Below are 16154 nucleotides of genomic sequence, written 5' to 3'. Positions count from 1 at the left end.
GGTGGATCTTCCGATCCGCGATTTGCATAGGCCTGCGAGCATACTCGCTCCAGTTAAGGAGAGCGGCAGCTGGTTTCTACTGGCTCCAGTTTGGTCGTTGAGCGGCCGGACCGGCGGCCAGAGCGGGGCAGGATCTCGGGCTGCTGCGCGACAAGGGAGTGTCCAGTGGGGCACAGGACACTCGGAGACGGGGGTGGGGCAGGACATGGGGAGAGTGGAGGCTCTGTAAGCAAGCCTTTCCCCACGCTGTGGGGCAGCTTCCCAAAGAGCTTCATCTCGCTGCGGGGCGACGCTTCCCCTGCAGCTCGGAGGTTCCGGGGTACTATGGCAGTCCCCGACAAAAGCCCTAAACGGCTTCCCCGATCGCTCCGCTGGGGCCTCCCTGCCTGGCCCATCCCGCCCCCTCCCTTCGGAGCCCGGGAAGATGCCACCCCATCTGGTTACCTCTCCCGCCCCGAGCAAGCCTTCGCCCGGAGGGTCAGAACCCCTGCAGCCCGGCAGCCTCGGGGGCAGAGGGGCTTCGCCCCCTCCGTGGACACGGAGAACCTTCCGGGGTAGAGAGAGCTCTCAGGCTCCACCTGGACAGACCAGACGTCTCAGGTCCAGCCCCCGGAGGCCCCCGGGCCATCGCAGGTGAATGTTCCGGGCCCATCCTCTCTAGTTCTCCTCACGGCCTCTTTAAACGTCCCAGGCCGGGTAATTCTCTCCCGGGACCGAGGCGAGAGAAAGCCCGCCCCTGGCGATGAAAAGTTCTCCCGGGCTTCAGCAGGCAACATCGCCCCCACCCCCCACCCCTTCGGCCCGAGACAGCGGGGAGAGAGGGCGGCCCCTTCTCCAGGGGTTCCCGAGCGGTGGTCACCTGTGTGCGGGCGAGCTTCCCCAAAAGACGACAGGAGGCCTCCGGAGATGGTCACGCTGCCCCGCAGAACGCCCCTTGAAGCCGGCCCTGGCGCCCTGCCCCCAACCAGAGTGGCTTCCCACATAACTCCGGCCATTTATTAAGTACTTAACTATGTGCAGGGCACTGTGTAAAGTGGGGGGCAAAAGGCAATGTGAGGAGCTCACAGTCTAAGGAGACAAGATGCAAACGCTATTTACAGGATAAATGGGAATCCTTAACGACCAGGCGCTAGAATTAAGAAGGATTGGGGAAAGGCTGGGGCTTGTAGGAGGCCAGGAAGCAAAGATGAGGGCGGGATGGGGCTTTCCAGGCATGGGATGCACACGGCCGTATTCCCCTAACCATTCCCAGCAGCCATTGATCAATCTAGTTATAATGTTTGCTTTATCCCTTAAAATACAAATCAAATATCTTGCCCTTCCCTAATGGAACAGTGGGGTTGGAGAGTGTTGCTTTCCCCGCTCATACTCTTCTACCGGTTGGCTCCATTTACCTGGTAAAGTCGTGCATTCATTCAACAAGTATTAGGTATTCAGTGCTTTGCACTCCACATACACTTAATAGATGGTTGTTGACTTGAAGAACCTTTGCTAGGTACTGGAGATACCAAGTCAAGTCTACCCTCAAGGAGCTTACTTACTTAACAGATAAATGAATACATGGCAATTTGAGGGGGAAAAACTCTCAGGGTACACCCCGTCTGCCCCCTAGCCATTGGAGGTGGGGAAAGAACAAGAACCAGGAGCTTTCCTTGAAGACCTGACCGCAGCCTTGAAGGATGATGGTATGTTGAGAGGCTGAGTTGAGAAAGGACACTGCAAAGTGGGAGACTTGATGCAAATGCCCCGAGGAAATGAATTTCATAGATGACAGCTCACCGACCAGTTTGCCTGGGAAGCCCAGTTTGGAGTCAGAGGAAACCCCAAACTCCCGACTGAGAAGTCTGTCTTTTATCTTGGACACAAAAGGGAACTCTCAAAGGTTTCTGAACAGGTATTGCCTGCCTTAGAGTAGTGAGCACAGTGAGTAAAGTGAGGAAGTAGGAGAGGGAAGAATCCCAAATAGCTGAGGATTCAGACCTTAGTTACTGCAATGGAGGTGCCCGAAATAGAAACGACATAAATAAATAAATAGTTGCCGGACAGACTTGTGAGTGAAAGAGGAATTTTGTTTAGGGCACCGTCTATTGTCTATTTGGAAAATTTACATACTCAGATGGATGGACCTATGTGGTCTGTTGGTCTGGATGGATGAGATGAAGAACAGAATCTGGAGGCCTCTTTCAGTTTATTTGAGCACTGAAAGAATACTAGTAGGGGCAGCTAGGTGGTGCAGTGGATAGAGCACCGGCCCTGGAGTCAGGAGGACCTGAGTTCAAATCCGGCCTCAGACAATTGACTTTTTTTTTTTGCAGGGAAATGGGGGTTAAGTGACTTGCCCAGGGTCACACAGCTAGTAAGCGTCAAGTGTCTGAGGCCAGATTTGAACTCAGGTTCTCCTGAATCCAGGGCCGGTGTTTCATCCATTTCGCCACCTAGCCGCCCCCAAGACAATTGACATTTGCTAACTGTGTGACCCTGGGCAAGTCACCTAACCCCAATTGCCTCACCAAAAAAAAGGAATACTAGTAGACATAGACCACTCTTGCTTTCAATCTGTGACCACCCCATTTTTTTTTGCCCATACATTTCCTTGTTGACATAAATTAATAAACAGATGAGATCACCAAGAAAGCGTAAAGAAAAAGAGCTGGACACTGGTATCAGGTAATACTGATGTTTTGGGGGTAGAAAATGGATCATGAACTGGAGAGGAGTCAGGTAAGAGAAGCAGGATAAAGCAGTATCATAGAAGACAAAGGTGAGTATCCAGGAGAGTGTCAAAACGACAGAAAAGTCAATTAAGATGATGAGTGCCTGACACATCAAATGTCCTTAATAAAAGGCCACTGGGAATTTCAGAGAAACATAGTAAGTTTTGTGGGGACTGAAGGGTGAAGGAGGCAGAACCTAGAAAAAAGTATACATTCAATGACTACAAAAGTCTAAATAGCAAAAGACAGCTGAACTCACATTAAACACAATGACCAACATTGGGTCTGGAAGACCTCCCTCCTCTCCAAACAAGGAATACTATGGATACCTAATGTTAACATGCAGGCAGGTAGGTGGATAGAGTTCAGGGACTCAAGTCAGGAGGAGTCATCTTTCTGTGAGTTCAAATCTGGCCTCAGACACTTCCTAGCTGTGTGACCCTGGATAAGTCACTTAACCCTGTTTGTGTCGGTTTCCTCATCTATAAAGAGCTGGAGAAAGAAATGGCAAACCCCTCCAGGATCTTTGCCAAGAAAATCCCAAATGGGGTCATGAAGAGTCAGACACGATAGAACAAATGGTACATCATAAACAGTGACAGATGTGAGCATCTTTGTCAATTGACTTTTTCTTAGTAAAAGAACAGATTCTATGGGGCAGTTATATATTGAGAAAGATTATAGATCAAGTTACATGAGGTCAGTGGCCATGTCTAGCACCATGCTTTGTACACAGTGTGTGTTGAATGAATCTTAGGTGCCTAAATTTAGATTAGAATGAAATCAGGCATGAAGAAATTTATGTACTACCTTTTATTTGTTAATTTTCCCCTTAAAAAAGCTGTGTCAGTTCTTTTAGCACAGAGACCTCTTTGGTTCTTGTATTCCCCAACACAGAGCTGAGGCCCTACCCCCTGTAAAGTATTCAACAATTTGGTTGCATTTCATAGGATCTATGATCTAGATCTAGAGCCGGATGGGACCTCAGAAGCATTTAGGACAATCTCATTTTACAGATGAGGAAACTGAGGCCCAGAGAGATTAAGTGCCTGCTCAGGTTCAAAGGTTAACACAGAAGGGTCTGCAGAATCCTAGGTCCTGTCTCTCTCAGTTGTGTTCCTTCCCCTGTGCCACACTGCCTCCTAATTGAACTGAGGAATGAAGGGATGATTTGCTGATAGCCTTTACACCCTTAGCTGATATCCCCCACTAGGATGAACTTGGGTGCTAAGCACATAAAAAAAAGTTAAAAAAAAGAAACCTGACAAGGAGCTACCCAGAGGTTTTTTTTAATTATTATTATTTCCAAATTGCTGGTTTCTGTACAGAAACCGGACAATGCCTCCCAGCCAAAGTGATTCCTTAGCCCTTGTGACATAGTCATTTGGAAGCTGAGTGAGACACCACCAACAGGAAAACAAGTGTTACCTCTTAACAGCTCCCCTTCCAACACCACATTCAAAACTGTAAAAAATCCATTATCAAAAGACCAAATCACAATACCCCAAAGATCAAAGAAACACCTCACGAGGAGCTGGATGAACTCATTTTGAATTGTCAAATGACCTCAGTGAGAGTCCTCACCCTAGGTAACCCTAGTCTCAGGAGAGAGTCATAAGCTATACCCTCTTCTGTGGGAATTACCTTACTCCTTTGAACCCTGCCTCACTGAACCAGCAGACAGTTTCTCGGAGCCTGTTGGGCCCAGAGAAGGCATCACATTTGCCTCAGGGACAAACACAAAGGTTCTGGTCCTCTAATCCTATTAATCCAAACCTGGCAGAGCTAACTGCACATTCCTGAGATACAGATTTTTATATAAAACCCAGGCCAGGCTCCTCCCATCCCCGGCTGCACAACTGCGAGAGCCTACAATTCATGACCTCATTGTGCCACTCATTTTGTCAAATTCCCATAAACAACTTGAAAAAAATAGCTGAATACTAAACCCATAGAATGAAAAACAGGAGAAAATTTCTAGTACAGTGGCCTTCTTAAAGAGACAGGCATTTGGTATGACAAAATGTAAGACAATTCAAGAGCTAAATTTGAGTTCAATAGTCTTTCCTACCCTGTCTTTGTAAATAAGAAAATTACATACACATTGTAGGTTGTGGTTGTGGGGGCAAGAATACCAATGGGAGAAAAAAAAGCTCCTCCTAGCCCAGGACAACCATTTTTAGGACCTGGACTACAGGGAGAGAAGAGGTGGTCAGAAAAGCTGCAAAATGGGAACCCCTGGAAGAGATGCCTTGCCAGGGAGAGTCAGGAATCAGGAGCTAAACTTGGACATCTCAGTCACCCTCATGTGCCGACAGAGAAAGACTCCTTGCATTTATTTATTGAATCTTGGGCTTCTTGCTATGCTTTTTCAGCCACTGTTCCATTAACTGTGCACTGCCCCTCTTGGAAGGGGCAGAACTCTTCTGTCCAGCCTGCCTGGACCTCTTGGGAAGATCAGGGTCTTCCTTTGGGGGGGATTCTGGTGTCATCTTCCGGCGGCTAGGACTGACATAGGGCATCTATAAAGATACAAGCAAATCTGTCGTTAGGTTAGTGCTGAAACTTAGTCACATTCTGTGCTCCATCTATCTAAGAACTTTGCCCAAATAATTTCACTTAATTGTTCATCTAACATAGGTGATCGGGGATTTCTGCACCTGGTATTGATCTATACCTTTCTGTTGTTTTTTGTTTGTTTTTTTGTTTTGTTTTTAGTGAGGCAATTGGGGTTAAGTGATTTGTCCAGGGTCACACAGCTAGTAAGTGTTAAGTGTCTGAGGCCAGATTTGAACTCAGGTCCTCCTGACTTCAGGGCCAGTGTTCTATCCACTGCACCACCTAGCTGCCCCAATACCTTTCTACTCAACCTCAAACCATGTCTCCTCTGTCATCAATTTCTCCCACTTCATCTCCTCATCATCTCCTCACATTGCTGACCATACTGTGGCCTTTGTCCTCATCTTAATTCCACCAAAACCTTGGACTCTGTCGCTGGGTGGCTGTAATGGCCAGGAGCCCAGACCTCTCTCCCACAGCAACAAACCACACCCCCACCAGTTGGTGGACTCGACTATCAGGCCCCAGCCATAACTAATTCCCTAACAGTCAGGAAAAGAGGGACCCATCCTGGCTCCATTCTGACTTCTGTATGGGCAAATCCCCGGTGCCACTCTATTCCCAAGGATAATTAACCCGGGTCATCCACTGCCCCATCCTCTGCCTAAGCTGTTCCTGAGCTAAATAAACTTGCCCATCTAACCCAGATCCTGTCTCTCAAGCTGGCTGTGGAAATTCTCTTAGCGTGTGGTAAGACACTCCAGGCCTACAGGTCCTTAGCCTGACAAGGACTAACATCCTGGTAGGCAGCAGTGGAGAGAGCAAGGACCCCAAGTGTGAATTCCGTGTCCCAAGGGGAAGGACCCTTGTTTCTCTAACCAAGGCTACAAGTGAGACTAAGGTCTAGCCCTGTGTCCCTTAGTTCCTCTCCCCATGACCTCTCAGGCTCAACCAGGAGGAGGACAGTGGCCTTATCTTGTCTGGAATGACCCTCCCACTGCCCTCCTTTCCAGTTATCCTTTATGTATTGTCTTGTCACTTTAGAATGTAAGCTCCCGGGGCACCTAGGTGGCGCAGTGGATAGAGCACCGGCCCTGGAGTCAGGAATACCTGAGTTCAAATCTGGCCTCAGACACTTAACACTTACTAGCTGTGTGGCCCTGAGCAAGTCACTTAACCCCAATTGCCTCACTAAAAAAAAAAAGAAAAAAGAAAAAAAAATAGAATGTAAGCTCCTTGAGTGCAAAGGCTATATTACTTGCAAATATTTGTATCCCGAGAGCTTAGCAAACTGCCCTAAATAGTAAATGGGTCGCTCTCACTCAACCTTAGCCCCAGCTATACTGTCAGCCCTTGTGCCCAAGGTAACAGGCTGCTGCTGTGTCAGTAGATCTTTGCTCTGTCCAACAACTTCTGGCTCTGCCACGATTTCATATTCCTATAGGTCTCTTTTCTAAGCTAGATGCTGAGGTAATTACTATGGCTGCAGTTTTCTCTTTTGTAGAATGAAAAAAATACCCGTTAAGTACCTAGCTCACAGGGCTCTTGTATCAAAACAGATACATGTTGCATCCTTCAAAAACGTTAAAAAGCTAAATGTATTTAGACTTTATTACAGGATGGAGTAATGGACTTGGGGGTCAGAAGACCTGGGTTCAAATTCCAGCCTTGCCACACTTACTAGCTATGTGAGCAAGTCCCTGAGCCTGTCTCTTTCCTTTGTAGGAAAGGAATATTTGTCCTACTACTTCAGACGTAGTCTGAGGATCAAACTCAACCAGAGGAATGAAGACTTTTTAAGTCTTCCAGTGTTATATGGCTCTCTATCAGCTAGTCTGATCATCTTCACCCTCGCCTCCAAATCAGCACTTTTTCTTCCCAGAGAACGGATCTAAGAACCACAAACCTGACATTAATAAACTGTGTATACCCACAAACTAAACTATGCTGTTCTATACTCAAGCCTGGTTCAAAGACATTAACTAAAGGTAATCCAATGCTACCCTCTCCCAACAGTGATGCTCTTTACCTAAAACTTGATTGAACAGAAAAACAAACAAAAAAAATAATACAAGTTAACTGTTTTTACTAATACTTTACCCTTATATTTTGGTAGTGATTACTTTTTTTTTAGTGAGGCAATTGGGGTTAAGTGACTTGCCCAGGGTCACACAGCTAGTAAGTGTTAAGTATCTGAGGCTAGATTTGAACTCAGGTATTCCTGACTCCAGGGCCGGTGCTCTATCCACTGCGCCACCTAGCTGCCCTTGTAGTGATTACTTTTTCTTTGTTTTGGTTTTTGGTGGGGCAATGAGGGTTAAGTGACTTGCCCAGGGTCACAAAGCTGGCAAGTGTCAAGTGTCTGAGGCTGGATTTGAACTCAGGTACTCCTAAATCCAGGGCTGGTGCCCCATCCACTGCACCACCTAGCTGCCCCTGGTAGTGATTACTTTTTATTAAAGAGTTTAAAAGTTTATAGACATCTAGGGAATAAAGTCAAGTAACAGGCCTGCAGATGTTTATACTCAAGAGAAGGAAATTACAAAAAGAAAGGATCACTGATTGATAGGTAGGCCAGGAGGACAACAGGGCACACAAAAATTCCTCAGGTGGTAAAATGCAACTCCTTTTTAACTCACAAACAACTGTCCCTGTAATTCCTATGAAAGATTATTCCACATCTGACACTAGTGAAAAGTCACCACTTTTCTCCTGTCTTTGTACCTAGAATCAATGTCTAACTTTTGAGACACTCTCTGAGAGCTCTGGGATGCCTGCCTGATCTAACATTCTCACTCTGGGCCTCTTACTGAATTTCATTAGGTCAGAGCTCATCTCATTAATCTTCAGGGATAAAGAGAGAATTATAAACTTAGTATTCTTATTCCTTGCCTCTACCCACAAGGGTACTAATGCCAGTCTAAGTAATATAGAGAAAAAGAATATTTCGTCTTTCTTTCTTTCTGGGTTTGTTTTTGCGGGGCAATGAGGGTTAAGTGACTTGTCCAGGGTCACACAGCTAGTAAGTGTCAAGTCTCTGAGGCCGGATTTGAAACTCAGGTCCTTCTGAATCCAGGGCTGGTACTTTATCCACTGTGCCACCTAGCTGCCCTTGAAAAGAATATTTCTTAAATTAAAGTCCCTCTATACAGTATTTCTGTGCCTGGCTAATATTCTCAGTCCCAATCACTCTTACCTCCTCGATCTCAACAGGTTCAAGACACTGGGGTGTATTGTTCAGGGAGTTGTTCACAATAGTAGAAACAGGATGGAAGGTAATGTTCTCTATGGGATGAATCACCTTCAGAGCTTCCTGAATTGGTACCTCACCAAAATCCAACCATTTAGCAATTTCTTCTTCACCGTCCAGTAAAGCAGGCATCCTAGCCAGAATGGCAAATGGTAAAGAGAGAGGGAGACAGGACATTGGAATGTTTTAAAGAACCACTCATGCATTACAAGGGGAAAAAAATGATGAGTCACATTCAAGCTCCTCACTCAGCCCCCCTTGGTTCCTGCTGTCACGGAACCAAGGAAATGGCTAGAAGTGTTCCTATGACACTATCTTGTTACAACGCCAAAGTGCAGGCTAGGAGTTTTTATAAGAATCACATTTTAATGCTTATCTATAACAAAATCTAATGGCATGGACAATATGAATACAGTTACAGTCAACTCGAAGAGTACTATAAAAAACCAATGTGTTTGAAAAAAGGATCAAGTAGACAATCCTAGCCTGTACTAAATAGAAGCCAATGAGGCAACTTGCTATTAATTATCAAGAATGGGCCTCAAATGAAAAAGCTTTTGCACAAACAAAATTAACATAACCAAGATTACAAGGGAAATAGAAAACTGGGAAAGAATTTTTGAAACATATATCTCTGATAAAGGCCGCATTTCTCAAATATATAGAGAACTGCATCAAATTTATAAAAATACAAGTTGGGGACAGCTAGGTGACACAGTGAATAAAGCACCAGCCCTGGAGTCAGGAGGACCTGACTCCAAATCCGGCCTCAGACACTTGACACTCACTAGCTGTGTGACCCTGGGCAAGTCACTTAACACCCATTACCCCGTGCAAAAAACAACAACAAAAAAAAAAAACCAAGTCATTCCTCAATTGATAAATATCAAAGTATATGAACAGGCAGTTTTCAGATAAAAGAAATCAAAGCTATCTATAATCATATGAAAAAGTGCTCTAGATCATTATTAATCTGAGAAATGCAAATTAAAACAATTCTAAGGTATCACCTCACACCTATCAGAATGGCAAATATAACAAAACCAGAAAATATTGGATGTTGGAAGGGAAATGGGAAAGCTGGGACGATAATCCACTGTTGGTGGAGTTGTGAAAAGATCCAACCATTCTGGAGAATAATTTGGAACTATTCCCAAAGAGCTATATAGAACTGCATACCCTTTGATCCAGCAATACTACTGATAGGTTTATATCCCAAAGACATCCCCAAAGAGAGAAAAAAACCTATTTGTACAAAAATATTTATGACAGCTCTTTTTGTAGTGGCTAAGAATTGGAAATCAAAAGAATTCCCAACAATTGGAGAACGGCTAAACAAATTGTAGCATATGATGGTGATGGAATATTATTGTGCTGTAAGAAATGACAAGCAGGATGACTTCAGAAAGGTCTGAAAAGACATTTATGAAATTATGTATTGTGAAGTGAGCAGAATCAAAAGAACATTGTACACAGAGATAGCAATATTGTTTGATGAAGAACTGTGAATGACTTGACTATTCACAATACAATGATCCAAGACAATTCCAAAGGACTATTGATGAAATATACTATTTACTTCCAAAGAAAGAACTGATATCGATGGAACAGACTGAAGCATGCTGTTTTTCACTTTCTTTCATTTTTCCCTTTTAATCAAGTTTTCTTGTACAAAATAACTAATGTAGAAATGTTCATACATGTATAAGCCATATCTGATTGTTTGCTGCCTCAAGGAGGGAGGATGGGAGGGAAGGTAAAAGGGATAAAAATTGGAACCCAAAACTATAAATAAAAACATTAATTCTTTAAAAAAAGAAAAGAGGGGGCAGCTAGGTGGTGCAGTGGATAAAGCACTGGCCATAGATTCAAGAGGACCTGAGTTCAAATCCGGCCTCAGACACTTGACACTTACTAGCCGTGTGACCCTGGGCAAGTCACTTAACCCCAATTGCCCCCACAAAAATAAATAAATAAATAAATTTTTTAAAAAAGAAAATGAGTTCATTGGACTAGATTGGAGGTATCAAATGGGGATAGGGAACTTGTCCCACAAAACTACCAAGTGATGCCTAACCATATTAAAATGTAATTGAGAAATGTTTAAGAAAATAAATAAAAATAAAATACAAAATAGATAATGTTAAAAAAGGCATCAAAAAATATCAGTAATTTTGTTTAAAAAAAATGGGCCTCATTAACCACAGAAGACTTGTAGCAGGAAAGCTTCAGTCTTCTTATTTTATATGAAAGGTAAAATGAACCACAGAAAGGAAAATAGATTGTCCAATGTCATAAAAATACCAATGATGAAGTCAGGAATAGATTTCCAGTCTAACTCCCAGTTCAATGCCTCCTCCCCATTTTGTGGGTCAATGAAGGTTAAGTGACTTCCCCAGGGTCACACAGCTAGTAAGTCTCAAGTGTTTGAGGCCAGATTTGAACTCAGGTCCTCCTGAGTCCAGGGCCAATGCTTTATCCACTGCACCACCTAGCTGCCCCTCAATGCCCTTTAAAAAATTCTGTAACCTTTTAGAAAAGAGAACAGAAAAAACTTTAAATGATGAATCTTGTGTGCAAAAGAAGACAGAAAAACTCCGAGGCTTTTGGTCCCCAGTGGCAGATGCTTTATTGGGCCTCCTCACTTGCCTGTGATGAATGTCACTTAAGGCTTTGCAGGAGTCCACTGTGATGATGGTATACGAGTAGAGGGGCTCTCCTCCATTTGGCGGTATCCAGCAGTCAAAGATACCAGCCATTGTTAGTAGCCTCCAGTCATCCCAGACTTCCTCTTCTACTGAACGGCTGAAGAATGACTGGAAACAAAAGACGCAGGCAGATTTCATAACTGTGCTTTTTCTTTCTACCCATGGGGCATATTTTCCAAACGTAAACAATGGAAACATTCCGGAAGGAATTCATTCCATGTCTTATTTCCCATTTGTATTATTTGATTCCCATGAATAATAACTATTAAGAAGGAGGATACAAAAAAGAGATCATATTTAGAATTAAGAGTCCTGGCTATTTATTCTCAACAAAATTATAAATGTAGAAAACTCATCAAAATTGTCATATTCACATGTACATGTTTAATAAAGATGTATTAAAGACAATGGAATGTAAAAGCATTAAGCACTAACTATATGCCCAAAATCATGCTAATGCAAATATAAAAGTGAAACTATCCCTGCTCTCAAGGGGCACTCAGAAAAATTTGAAGAGATAATACATAAAGGAGGGTTCAGTTCATGGCAGAAAGGTACTTAGGTTGGAAAGGGAAAGTAGCAGAGCAGATGGTAAGGTCCAAATAATCCTGGGAAGCAAAGGTAGGGCAGACAGTCCCTGAACAAGTAGTGAATATTCTCAAGGGTCAGAGTAGAATGGGCTCTGGGATACCTCCTGCAAGGGCAGGGAAGGGATTTGAATTTCAGCATCCAGCTGGGAATAGACAACCAGTATCTGGTGGACAATGGGACAATTAGGAGGCTTGGGAAGGGGAGGGTCCCTGGCTCCCCAAACGGTGTCCAATAGTGCTGGTCCTGGTGGCTAGGCAGCCCATCGGCAACTTGAGTTGGGAGAGGAAGCAAGCTAAAAATAACTTCTCCAGATGGGCATCACCAAGGTTGCAGCTAAGGAAGAGGGAATTTAAAGGGATGGTCTCTTAAGATCATAAAGTAAACCATGGCTGTGACAGGAATAAGCCCTAATGACTTCTATTAGTTATTTTAAATGGAATTATCATATGCAACAATTAACCTAAAGAGAAGCAAGACTACACCCTGGGAGAAAAATATATTAAAGGGATCAAGTGATATGTAGGTAATGTTTTGAAATATTTTTTCTTCTACTCTCTGAATATTCTTTTTTTTTTTTTTTTTTTGGTGAGGCAATTGGGGTTAAGTGACTTGCCCAGGGTCACACAGCTAGTAAGTGTCAAGTGTCTGAGGCCAGATTTGAACTCAGGTACTCCTGAATTCAGGGCCGGTGCTTTATCCACTGCGCCACCTTGAAGATATTAAGCTGAGGTCCTAATTAGAACTTTTCAACTACCACAGTGGTGCTTCTGGATACAAGAAACAGTCTGGGAAAAATTCACTGGCATGGATCATATGATTTGCTCCTTTACAAGTTAACCACCCTCTGTCCCAACAGGTGGTAAGACTAAAGTACTAGTGATTTTATTTGTGGCAAATAAGAAAAAACATCCAAAATGTTGATAGCAAGTCTAGTGATAAAGCAAGGAAGTAAAAAACTACATCTTAGTCCCACCACTGTCAATGACTTCAAGTATATGAGCAGGTTGCAAACTCTCAAGCATAGTTGCTAACTATAAAATGACATTAAATAGCTTTCACCTGCTGATGTATGGCAAGTATTCAAACACTTGTTGAACAGAGGCCATAAAGTGAACTAGCAGATTCAATTCAGCAAACATTTATCAATGCCTACTATATGTAGAGTACTGTGCTAAACAGTGGGGAAATACAAAGGTAATTATAGCATAGTACCTGTTCAAATAAGAGGATATGATACATACACAGATAATGGTAGTACAAAGTCAATGAGTTCATAAAAGAAGTATGAAGTGCAATTTGAAGTCCAAGGTAAAAAAGACTAGCTGATAAGAGATCTTGGGAAAGCTTTAGAAACATTCATTACATCAAGATATTCTTTGTAGTATACTATCTTCCTATACAATTGCCTCAGTCTCTACAAGTTAGGTTACCCTTCTTGTTATACAACAGTGGAGCTACTGAGAGTGGGTAACAGACTCTCCCCAAAAATGGGAAATACAAACAGAAAATGATACCACTTGAACGGGAGTAAATGTTCCCAAAAGATAATGAAAGCAAACTAAACATATGGATCTGAAATTTAATGCTTCAAAAATGAAATTTATGGGGCAGCGAGGTGGCGCAGTGGATAAAGCACTGGCTTTGGATTCAGGAGGATCTGAGTTCAAATCCAGCTTCAGACACTTGACACTAGCTGTGTGACCCTGGGCAAGTCACTTAACCCTCATTGCCCCACAAAAACAAAAACAAAAATGAAACTTATGAGTATGTTAAAAAACACAATATTGCTGAAATATCTGGTTCAATTTCTTTTTACTATTCCATTGTGTCAAGACTAATGATGAAATATGCTTCCCACCTCCTGTCAGAGAGGTGATGGACTAAGTGCAAAATAAGATGTACATTTTCAGACATGGTCCACATGTTGATTTCTTGTGCTTGCCTATACATATCTGTTACAAAGGAGGGTTTCTATGGTGGAGGGAGAGGGAGATGAAGGTGAGAAGTTGATGGGTAGTGATAATGATGGAAAGAAAAATGAAAGAAAAGGGCATCAATAAATCATTAAAAAATACCTGAGAGAAATAATGAAAAAAAATTCACAGGAAGGTGGGTTAGCGGTACCAAACCTGGAGCTCTACTATAAAGCGGCAGCCATCAAAACTATCTGGTACTGGCTAAAAAATAGAGTGGTAGATCAATGGAATAGGCTAGGCTCAGGAAATGCAGTAGTAAATGACACTGGTAATGTAGTGTTTGATAAACCCAAAGACTCCAGCTTCTGGGATAGGAACTCAGTATTTGACAAAAACTGCTGGGAAAACTGGAAGATAGTATGGCAGAAATTAGGCATAGACCAACATCTGACACCTTATACTAAAATAAGGTCAAAATGGATACACGATTTAGACATAAGAGGTGATACCATAGGTAAATTAGGAGAGAAAGGAATAGTCTACCTATCAGATCTTTGGAAAGGAAAATAGTTTTTGACCAAACAAGAGATAGAGTATATTATAAAATGCAAAATGGATGATTTTGATTACATTAAATTAAAAAATTTTTGTACAAACAGAAGCAATGCATCCAAAATTAGAAGGGAGGCAGAAAGCTGGGAAACAATTTTTGAGGCCAGTACTTCTGATAAAGGCCTCATCTCTAAAATATATAGGGAACGAAATCAAATTTGTAAGAATCCAAGTCATTCCCCAATTGAGAAATGGTCAAAGGATATGAACAGGCAGTTTTCTGATGAAGAAACCAAAGCTATCTATTCCCATATGAAAAAATGCTCTAAATCTCTAATGATTAGAGAGATGCAAATTAAAACAACTCTGAGGTACCACCTGGCACCTATCAGATTGGCTAAAATGACAAAAAAGGAAAATAATAAATGTTGGAGAAGCTATGGGAAAATTGGAACACTAATCCATTGTTGGTGGAGCTGTGAACTGATCCAACCATTCTGGAGAGCAATTTGGAATTATGCCCAAAGGGCTATAAAGCTGTGCATACCCTTTGACCCAGCAATACCACTTTTAGGTCTTATTCCCAAAGAGATCATGGAAGGGGGAAAGGGACCCACATGTACAAAAATATTTATAGCTGCTCTTTATGTGGTGGCAAGGAATTGGAAGTTGAGGGGATGCCCATCAATTGGGGAATGGCTAGACAAGTTGTGGTATATGAATACAATGGAATACTATTGTGCTATAAGAAACGATGAGCAGGAGGAGTTCAGAGAAACCTGGAGGGTCTTGTGTGGGCTGATGATGAGTGAGATGAGCAGAACCAGAAGAACATTGTACACAGTATCATCAACATTGAGTGTTGATCTACTGTGATGGACTATATTCTTCTCACCAATGCAATGGTACAGAAGAGTTCCAGGGAACACGTGATAGAAGAGATCTCCAAATCCAGGAGAAAAAAAAAAAAAGAACTGCAGAGTATAGATGCTAAATGAACCATTCTATTTCTTTTGTTTTTGATGCTGTAGTTTTTTTTCTATTTTGAGGTTTTCCATCATTGCTCTGATTTCTTTTCTCTTATAACATGACTAATGCAGAAATAGGATTAATGTTATTATGTGTGTATATATATATATATATATATATATATATATATATATAACCTATATCAGATTACCTGCTGTCATGGGGAGGGGGGAGGGGGGGAGAAAAATCTGAAATTGTAAAGCTTGTATAAACAAAGGTTGAGAACTATCTTTACATGTAATGGAAAAAAAATAAAATACTTTATTAATTTAAAAAAAAATACCTGAGAGTGGACATTCATTAGGGAACATAGGCAATTTTGTTACTATTATGTGAATTTTAAAAGACTTAAACCCATACCATGTAACAAAAACTCAATTTCACATAAAACCCACTTTTTTCTGTCCTCCTTTGTACAATGAAATGTTCACATCTGGGGGCAGCAAGGTGGCGAAGTGGATAAAGCACCAGCCCTGGATTTAGGAGAGCCTGAGTTCAAATTTGACCTCAGACACCTGACACTTACTAGCTGTGTGACCCTGGGCAAGTCACTTAACCCTCATTGCCCCAACAAAAAAGAAAAACAAAAAACCCAAACAAATAAACAAACAAAAAGTAATGTTCACACCTGTTGAATTTGTCAAATTCATAATAAAAAAAATTTTAAATAAATTAAATTATGTTATGTATATCCTTAGTCATGCATTTGTCTTAGAAGGTAAACTTCATAAAAAGAAAAATGTCCTTTCTTTTATTAACTTATTTCTGGTACCTACAACCAGTGTACAATTCCATATTTATTATAGCTACTTAATAAATGTTTCCTAATAAGTAT

At 42.1% G+C, this 16154-nt stretch overlaps 1 protein-coding gene across 4 annotated transcripts in view; it reads right to left on the bottom strand.

Moving 5' to 3' along the window:
* Positions 1–3987: 3987 nt before the first annotated feature.
* The window catches only part of HMCES (5-hydroxymethylcytosine binding, ES cell specific), a 24270-nt gene continuing 12103 nt past the window's right edge, over positions 3988–16154 (bottom strand). For all 4 annotated transcript variants that reach the window (XM_043976227.1, XM_043976226.1, XM_043976229.1 and 1 more), the window contains exons 5-7: positions 11173–11339; positions 8470–8656; positions 3988–5236 (exon numbers count right to left, since the gene is read on the bottom strand). In XM_043976227.1, the coding sequence (XP_043832162.1) occupies positions 5054–5236; positions 8470–8656; positions 11173–11339 (537 nt within the window). In that variant the 3' untranslated portion in view covers positions 3988–5053. The remainder of the gene's footprint in view (positions 5237–8469; positions 8657–11172; positions 11340–16154) is intronic.

Source organism: Dromiciops gliroides, chromosome 1 (assembly GCF_019393635.1).
Source record: "Dromiciops gliroides isolate mDroGli1 chromosome 1, mDroGli1.pri, whole genome shotgun sequence".
Classification (NCBI taxonomy): domain Eukaryota; kingdom Metazoa; phylum Chordata; class Mammalia; order Microbiotheria; family Microbiotheriidae; genus Dromiciops; species Dromiciops gliroides.
The sequence above is the reverse complement of the archived record's forward strand: the minus strand, read 5'-3'. Positions and strand labels throughout refer to the sequence as shown.